General features: G+C 43.5%; 1 protein-coding gene across 1 annotated transcript in view; it reads left to right on the top strand.

The window, feature by feature from the left end:
• The first annotated feature begins 4,601 nt into the window (after nucleotides 1-4,601).
• The window catches only part of POGLUT1 (protein O-glucosyltransferase 1), a 21,472-nt gene continuing 16,429 nt past the window's right edge, over nucleotides 4,602-9,644 (top strand). Inside the window, exon 1 of the mRNA XM_010005516.1 lies at nucleotides 4,602-4,671. Within this exon, the coding sequence (XP_010003818.1) occupies nucleotides 4,602-4,671 (70 nt within the window). The remainder of the gene's footprint in view (nucleotides 4,672-9,644) is intronic.

Below are 9,644 nucleotides of genomic sequence, written 5' to 3'. Positions count from 1 at the left end.
GTATGACTCAAGAGTCAAAAGTATCAAATCATGAGAGCATTTTTTAAAGAGTTAAATCCTTTAAGGAATTGCCAGGCCTTCTATAAAGGTCATACCTGTTCCAAAGGACTTAATTCCACATGTTGGTTTTTTTCAATAATCTGCTGAGACTGTTTCTGTTAACACTCCAACTTTAAGGCTCGGAGGTGTCTTAGCCTTGTAGCTGTCTGGCAGGATGCCATAAATACTTAAGAGTTTCCTTGAGCAGATCTTCTCCTTTTAAATGTTTATGGGTTTTACATCTAGAGCATGGATCTTCTACAATCTATGAGCAAATTCTGCTGTTAGGCATTATTCTACACTGCCCCAGCCTGTGGAGACTTTTCTTAACAGATTTTAAACTGGGAACATTTCAGTCTGTGAAAGTAAATTGTTCTTGATTGTCAGTTGAGGGAGGGAGAAATTTCCAACTCAGTGAAGTTACTGCTGATTTTGCATCAAACTGGAGAGATGCATCAAGCTATATTTTTGTGGAGAACTCTCCAAGAACTTGTATTATTCATTATATTCATTAATAACAAGAAAGAAGGAACAGAGGCTGAGCTTATTAAACTTTTCGACGGCACCTTGCTGGGAGGGACTGCAAATATGTTAGAAAACAGACTCAGCATTCAAAACAGCTTTGATTATCTGAGAAAGTCTGAGGGGAAAAAAAGAATGTAATTAGAAAAAGACATGCAAAATTCTACAGTTACTTAGGAAAAATCAGCTATTCAAATGTAGTAGACAGGGGTAGGACTAGCTCCATGAGAGCTACAATGCCTGCACTGGAAGACAGGATTTGGACTTACCATTGAAGCAAGCCCAAAATAAGCAAAACATTCCTACTAGTCTGAGCAGGCTCCATCACTGCATGTCTTTGAGAAGAGGGCAAGTGCTGGTCAAGAATGACAGATATGGTCAGACGTGCTATCAGACTAGAAGGCATCCCACTGCATCTTTCAGTCTTATTTTCTGAGTTTTTAGTGAGACTGTACTTGACAAGAAGAAAAGTTTCTCTGCTTGTTTCACACTGGTAGGCATCTCTGAGCCATGCACTATCATCACTGACAGACTGTCTCAGTATTCATTTTAAGACAGATCTAGCCTTCTGACAATAGGAGGTAACAAGGAAACAAACAACTAATGTTTTTTTTGGAAGTCGGCTCCAAAAGCTCTCCTCTCTGATCAGCAAAATCTTTTCTCTATTTTTCTGCCTAAATAGAGTCAAAATCAGTCTCTACTTTTTCTCTTTTGTACCTTTTACTTTGATTAGCACATTTTCTTACACTTCCTATTTGTCTTCTTGTCTCCTCAACATATTTCATTATAGCCAACAATACTATCAGGACAGGATTATCTTGTTTTGGGGACTGAATAAGCCAAGTGCTTTTAGCCTTATGGGTACTCTTCACAACACAGCTGCTTGCAGTGCCTAATCCAAGGGCCTGGATTCCTAGCCCAAGGATACTCTTCTCAGTCCTCTTTCAAGAAGATGTCCCAGGTTGCTGTAGAGGAGTACAAGCCGTTTGTTGGACTCTGTGGCAACTGGTTCAAAACTCTTCTGGGTGTGTGTATCTCTTGCTCCTCAGATGTTCAACAGCTGGTAATTATTCACTCTTTAATAACTGTAGGGTTTACCTGACAGGTAAAGAACAACTGTTACTTTTGCAGCACAGGCAGCGTAGGGGGTGCTCTGAGCTCATGTGTTTGAGTTGGTAGCTTATGGCACACTACAGACTGGTGATGAGTTTACAGCAAAAGAAAGACAATGAGGAATGTACCTTATGGTCTGCAAAGGCCTTGAAAGCTTTTAAAATCTCTGGTGTTTCTGATGACCCTTCTATAATTTTCTTATCATTTCCCAGTCTCCTGCCATACGTCTCACCTTTTATTTTCCAAATGTAGATAGAGACAGATAGCTTTTTCTACAGCCATCCCCTTTCTTGTTAGTGAGAGCTCATTCAAGGTGGCTAAGTCCCTGAACTGCTCTCTAACCATCTGCTCTGTAAGAAGATCAGAGTAAGATTTGGGGCTCTGATTTCAGCCATGTTTAAATGACAGCCAATGTCTTAGTAATTTAAATAGTGTAGTGAGATGCAAAGTTGCAGTGGAAGACTCCATCTCTAAAAGAGAAGTTCAGCTCTGATAACTGTTCAAGTCAATGGAACTGTAATAGGCATTTAATTAGCCAAAAGACTTTCCTTGTGGCAAACTGTTCTCAGTAATCAGGTTCCTCTCTCCCTTCAACTCACATAGACACAGATACTGAAGAATCCAGCTGGTTCATGGACCAAAAGGTATGCCAAACCTGAAAGAAGCCTACCACAGTCAACAAGCTTAGTGAGAGGAAGGATTTTTTTAAACTCTGGAGAAGTTCTGAGTTGAATTTGCTTCTCCTTTATTTTAATACAAGCTTCAGCTGAACTAGACTGAACATTCTAGATGTCCAGCTGTGAGGGGTATCACCATGAAGGGAAGATCCTACTCCTGGGAAGACATGAACTAGTAATGCTTTGGAGACCTCCTTATCCTATTACATATGGAATAAGAATCTGTCCATCTTACTGCCACTCGAGACCCAGCTTTCATAAAGTTTGAGGAAACTAAACTGATTACCATTAGAAAACAAGGGTCAGTAAGTGATAATTAAGTAGCTTGGGGATCTATTAAAAAACTTTAGAAATCAATGCTTACACTATGTTGTTACAAATTAGCTGCAATGGGCATTGTTAGGAAAACATTTTTATAAGACAAACACCGAGCGTGTGCACATTAGTGGAGTTCTCCCATGATTAGAAATCACAGCACAACTCACTTTATCCCTTCCCTAAATTAGAAACTTAATGCCTCAGTTTATTAGCAGAAGGAAATTCTATTACATTCAAGCAATGCTAAGACACAGAAAAGCACGATTTTGTGTGTAGCTCTGAAAAAAAACACAACAGCCAGTAGTTGAAACAAAGCTGGTTACAATTACAGGGCCATGCTTCAATGATTTAAGTACTTGAATGCATTAACGTCCATAGAATCACAAACATCTAGGAATTCTCCACCAACTATAGTCTTCAGGAAAAAAAGTAGCAGGAATCAATGACATTGGTAGTGACAAGTCACAGAATCACAGATTCTGGTTGAAAAAACCCTTTAAGATCATCGAGTCCAACCATAACCTAACTCTTCCAAGGCCAGTGCTTAAACTGTCTTCCCAAGCACCACGTTGGTATGTCTTTTAAACACCTCCAGGGATGGTGATTCAATCACCCCCCTGGGCAGCCTATTCCAGTGTTTGATAACTCTTTTGAAGAAGAAGTTTCTTCTTATATCTCATCTAAACCTCCCCTGGCACACCTTGAGCCCATTTCCTCTTGTCCCACTGCTTGTTGCTAGGGAGAAGAGACCAACCCCCACCTCACTACACCCTTCTTTCAGGTAGTTGTAGAGAGCAATAAGGCCTCCCCTCAGCCTTCTTTTGTCCAGGCTAAAAAACTCCAGTTCTCTCAGTTGCTTCTCATAAGGTTGTACTCTAGACCCTTCATCAGCTTTGTTGCTCCAAGGACTTTAGGAGGAAATAGAGCCTTCTCAACACTCAGCACTCTGTACATGGACACCCCATTTGTTGCCAATTGAATCAGCACGTAAGAGCTCCTCTATTCCATATTGTCTAGGAATTACTCCTAAACAGGAAACCCAAAGAGCTTTGCATCGATCACTGTCTGAGCTCTAGCTGATCAGTGCTGTTCAGCGTGAGCCTCTGTACAATGGCACCTCCTCTGAGAGTGTTTCAAAAGGTACAGGTCCCCAGAGTTCTGAGAGCTTCTCAAAAGTACAGGTCCTCAGAGTTTCCCCTTGGGGAGCCAAGTTCAGCCACACCCAACTAATGGACAACAGACAAGCTGTCTGCCCTCTGTAATAAAAGTCCTCTTGTCCCAGATGTCCCATGTTGTTGCCTGTGTCCTCTGGAAAACCATGGTTAGTTAGCAAGAAGCCCACTACTTCTAGCTGCTTGCCTTTCTGGGCTACAGCCACTCTAAACTGACGCGACAACCACGAAAGGCAGCAATTTATATTCTCCTACTGCTCTCTGGAATTTGGGAAACATGAATCTCTTTCTCTGCAGCACGTACTGCCTGCTACAACCACTTCACATGATCACAAAATCTCCACAGAGCACACCTCATCTGTAATGGCTGTTTTTTTGCTGTTACTAGGCATCCATGTCACTTGTGAAACGTTGCCAATCCCAGATGACAAAATCATACCAGGTTTTTGTTCCCCAGCCCACCTGTGTATATGCAATATCAGTTTCCTCTAGCACAGATGTGACAATCCACTGCAACTGAGTTGTGCCAGAAGTGCAACAAATTGACACCGCCCCCTTTCTGGCAGTATTTTGATATTGCATTTCACCAGTGTGGTAGGTTTAGGCACTGGGGTTTAGCTGTGACACTCCTAAGCTTGTACTGAGCTGTAGTCCATTGACAGACATTATTGCCATGTGTGTGAAACCCCCTGTTAGCAGATATAAGCGACCTGCTCCCTTATGGTGCTGTGGTGCCTTCCAGTAAGGATTAGCCAGCAAGATGAAAATGGCTGCCCAGGACTCCCACATCAAGCTGAAGCAAGCCTACTTCATTAACTTCCTTCTAGAGGGTGAGTGTTTTCCACCAGTGTGAGCTCCTCCATTTAACATCTCTTGTGTTTCTGACTACTGAGGGAGGCAGAGATGTCTCGCGCTGCCTTCAGGCTCTAAATGGCTTCCTGTATCCTTATTTTCCTGCAACACTTCAAGGATCAGTTTTCTTCATGCCTCGGAGAAGTGGTATCTAAATCGTTTTAAACTGAAGCAGGGACAGAATAAGCTGTGCAAATCATTTTCTAGTAGAACCTTAATTACATCCTGCAGCGCCTCGTCCTCAGCAAACCACTAGCAATAAAATTCTGCATTTCATTGGAGAACCGACAGGGCTGAGTTTTTCTGTTTTGTTTTCCCCAATTGACATATACATAATCTAGCCTGGGACTTTCTTCCACAGCATTTTTGTCAAAGGCTCTAGAGATTGTGCCTGCAAATACTAAATCTTTCTCAGGTTCACATTCAATTTGCAAGTTATACAACTGTAGCTAAAGAAAGAGACGTTCTGTTTGCAGGAAGGTGTTTGCCAGATCCCCACTGGCAATGGCAAAAAGTGATTTATGATCAGCTTTAGTTAACATGGCCTCTCAAACAGATTTTAAAAAGTCTTTACAGCCATGGCTTAATGCCAATGCTTTTTCTCTAGGAATATACTCAATTTTAACTTGTGTTGGTGCCCTGCAACTCAAATGCAAAGGAAATTGGGAACAAATATTTTATACATCCATTTGATGAGACAAAGGGCTTTTTATCTTCCAAATGTATCAGATCCCCCATGCTCCACCATTTCAAATCTGTGCCTTCTGGAGTTTGTTTTTTGTGCAGGAGCATTAATGATTTTTAATCCCTTAGTTCATTCTTCTTGTGAGAGCCTTACATCTTCTTAACTTCTCTGGGAAGGTTGGATTTGCCCAGTCCCTATTTTAGGGGTAGAGATAAAAAGGTTCAAATATACTTCTGACTCCACGTTTACGTGTGCACTGACACACAGAGTTCACACTACATGGGTGTCCTCTTCCCTTTTGGGGCTGCTACACTCCATTGCCATTATGACAAATTTGTTACAATACTGTCAGCACGGTCATGAACACTGGCATTCCCTGGCACATACAATATCCCCAAGGGATGAAACCACTGCAGTTCTTGCATCTCCTCTCAAGCACCAGATGTAGCTGATACGTGTTGCTCCCACAGAATGCACCAGCACTTAAACTTCAACCTCAGGCTTGAGCTACAGACACCTTGTCCCCTTTTTCTTGGATCCTCCATTGTTTCCATTGCCTTCATAAACCCTCAGGCTGACCTGAGGGCTGGGTTAGTGACTTCCTTCACTGGCAGACTTGGATGGGGTTTCATCAAGACCAAACTTTGGGATCTCCTGCACTTGTTTTGCCCAGTCCAACTCAGCAGTTCTGCAGGCCCTGCGGAGTCTTAGTCTGAGCCTCAGGTCATGACCCCAGCCCTTAATGTGTTTGATATTTTGGTGCAACACTTCTCACACAATACTCCGGTTGTTGTAACAGTTGCATAATTAGCCTCCTTTTCATAAAATAATTGAATATTCTATACCAAACATCCCCAGGCCAACACCTCCACAGGCCTGTGTGTTACAGGACATCACTCAGAGTCAAAGGGAAAAGAAGCTCACCAACAGGAAACAATCTTGACTCTTTAGAAGACATGATGCTTCTTATGGGAAAGACTGGGCTCAGCCCCAGGAGCCCTGGAAACATCAATCACAGGTTTTGAACCTCAGCAGCTTCTATAGCTTTCTTCCTCCTTCTGCTGAGCTTTGAGACTACCTAAGCCTTCTGTGGCAGCCTAGTCCACTCATGACCAAGCCTGAAAGCTATACGAAGAACCAACACATCAGCTGCCTCAAAACTGCTGGAAGCTCTGTTTACATTGTCTGGGTATTTCCCCTTTTATTAGCATCACATTTTGCAGCTGCATGTAACCCTTCTTTAGCTGTCTCTACTTCTGGAGAGTAGGATACAGGTAGGATGGCCATTCTTCATCTGAAAAATTTGCCATTATTTGAGGAGTTCAGAACACCCAAGATTTCCACTTAGCACACAAGGATGAATTAAAGGAGAAAAGCCCCCACTTGCACCCCTGCACAAGCAGACAGTAGCAACTGGAAAAGTCAGACCATAGCTCTGAGAGAAACTCAAAATCTATAAAGTGTGTGTCCTTTAGTTCAGTCTTTTAACCAGCTTAGAGAACCAAATCTTTTCCCAAGCACCTTTCTTCTAACCTATGTTGAATATGTAAAGCAAGGACACCAGACTTACAGCCAAGTGATTTTCCACTCCAGGCACATGGAACATGATGAAAGGAAATTTGTGGGTGTTTGTGCTTGATTTGGCAGAGAAAAAAAATGAGGGAGGGACTGTTTGAGGGAGGGTATCAAAGATCATAGCCAGATGCTCCTGCACAGAGCTCTGGATTTGCAGGAAATTAAGGAGGTAGAGAAGGTGAGGCAAAGGCTGTGTTTGAAGTGAGAGTCAAGGGGTTCTGAAGCTTACAACCATCCAAGGTGCTCGAGGGGAACTACAGTGCATGCCAAAACCACACCACAGTGGCCTGGGGTGCTTTCATTATACAAAGCCTGGGAGAGCAGAGGCTGTAAATGTAGCTTCAAAAGGAGCTTCATCTTAAAGTCTTAGCTCTCAGGGCCTATTAAACATTTATGCTGACTACCACCCCTACTCTGCCTCAGAGAAAGCACCCGAAATAACCTTTGCTACAGAGCAAAATACTACAGCTCTACCAGCTGTGTAGGAGACTGGCAGGGAGCTGTGAGAAACAACCAGAAATGGTGTTGGAACAGCAGGCTTATGTCTCTACTCAGTCAGCTGGGAAAGAAGCAGGAAAATCTGGTCTGGAACCTGAGAGAGAAGACAGAAAATTGTGCTAGAAATAATGGGTGGATTAGCCATGGAGGGCTGGCTAAGACAGAGGGAGGCCATTGGAGGTAAATACAGACATATAAAAGGATCATCAATTTTTGCTTTTACCTTACTTAAGGTTCACACTTTTGAGGGAGTCTTCAGACCAGCCTCCAGATATGGATCTATGGCTACTGGGGCTGTGAAAGGGGCAGTTGAGGAAATGAAAGAAAGCAGACCCCATGCAGAAACCAAGAGGAAGACAGAGGAACTCCAGCAGAAGGTGGAAAAAAAAGGATTGATTCCCCTGGTTTACTTAAAAATTCTTTTGCTGTGCAACAGGAGTTTAGGATGGGACAGCCAGAAGTTTTCAAGATTTTCACTCTAGGAAGGTGTTTTTAATAATAGCAGATAATACACACGACATAGTTCACTTATCCAGTCACTGAGTTACCCAGCTGGAGCAACAGTTGGAGAACAACCCTAGCTGCATACTCTAAAATGCTGTGCTGACACATTGGCAGCTTATTGTGTGCTGTTCTAGGCCCCACGGTTTAAGGAAGATGTGAAGGTCCCTGAATGCGTCCAGAGGAGGACAACAAAGCTAGGAGAAGGGCTAGAAGGAATGTCCTATAAATAGCAGCTGACGACTTTGGGATTGTTTGGTTTGGAGAAAAGGAGGATGAGGGGTGACCTTGTTGCTCTCTACAGCTTTCTCAGGATTGGAGGTGGAGAGGGAAGTGCTGATCTCTTCTCACTAGTATACAGTGCCAGGATGCATGGGAATGGCTCAAAGCTGTACCAGGTGAGGTTTATGAATGCTGTGAAGCATTTATTTACCAAGATAGTGGTCAAACTCTGCAATAGGCTTCCTAGAGAGGTGGTCAATGCCCCAAGCCTGTCAGTGTTTAAGAGGCCTTTGGTCAGTGGCCTTGACAACATGCTTTAACTTCTGGTCAGCCCTGAAGTGGCCAGGCAGTTGGACCAGATAATCATTGTAGGTCCCTTCCAACTGAAATAGTCTAGTGTAGTCTAATTCTGTTCTAGTCTAGTCTAGTCTATTGATCTAAGTAGGTGTTCAGAAAGTCCCTCAAAGTCATTTATATCAATGGATGCAACCTTTGTCTGCATATAGGAGCCCCTGCCCTCCAGTCACACGACTCACCATTGATACCAGAATTCACTTTTGACCTTGCACAGATTGAGCTGACACTTGGCACCTGGAGTTTATCAGCTCTTGAAGATCCAGCAAAACAACTGGTCTCCAGAATTCAACAGTACTTGGGAAGCCTTCACATTCCTTCTCAGCACATGCTTTTCCTCTTTGGTCTGTTTTCTGGCAACTATTTCTCCATCCAAACCTACAGATACCTGCAGGACCAATTCAGTTTCATACAAAAGAGGTCTTTATGAGAAGTTTAGTTGGTGGATTGTTTTTATGGTCCGAACACGGTTTTGGGTGGAAGCCGCCTTATCTCAGGGCACAATTGCCCTGTTTGTTTATTAGGATTTCCTGACACCAAATTATATATCCAGGATAGCCTTCTTAATTATTTTGGTGGGTCCATCCCTGACTTGGGGCTGGCTTGCTTCCACTGGATGTAGAACGCCAACTGATAAGCTCCTCTTGGAAGCACACACACACACAGATTATGTGTTTAAAATACCACTTTAGTGTAAGTTTTCAAAGTGTGTGTGTGTGTAAAACTGGATGTGTAAATGTACCCGGTCGGTAAAGAAAAAGAAAAAAACTCAACTATTATAGTTGGGGGTAGAGAGAGCCCGAAGCCTTTCCCACACAGGGTCGATGAGGCGCGTGTGAGTTAAGGGGCCAGTGACACACCCAGAGGGAGAAGGCATTAGAGATGAAAGGTTTGGAAGGTGATGTTGTGCTCAGGTCCTCCTGGAGCTGGGGGGTGAGGCGAGTTGTGGCAGTGGTGGCAGGTCCAGCACAAGTGGCACCAGTGGCAGGGACAGCAGGGGCTGCAGCAGCTGCTGCCTTTGTCCTTCTGGTGCCTCTGGCAGCCGAGCTGCCGTGTGCCTGGGGACATGGGGACAGGTCTTTCTGGAGTCTGGGCACGGCACCGGTGGGAGGGGCA

The sequence above is a fragment of the Chaetura pelagica genome, unplaced genomic scaffold, assembly GCF_000747805.2.
Source record: "Chaetura pelagica isolate M959 unplaced genomic scaffold, ChaPel_1.0 scaffold39, whole genome shotgun sequence".
Taxonomy (NCBI): domain Eukaryota; kingdom Metazoa; phylum Chordata; class Aves; order Apodiformes; family Apodidae; genus Chaetura; species Chaetura pelagica.
The sequence above is the reverse complement of the archived record's forward strand: the minus strand, read 5'-3'. Positions and strand labels throughout refer to the sequence as shown.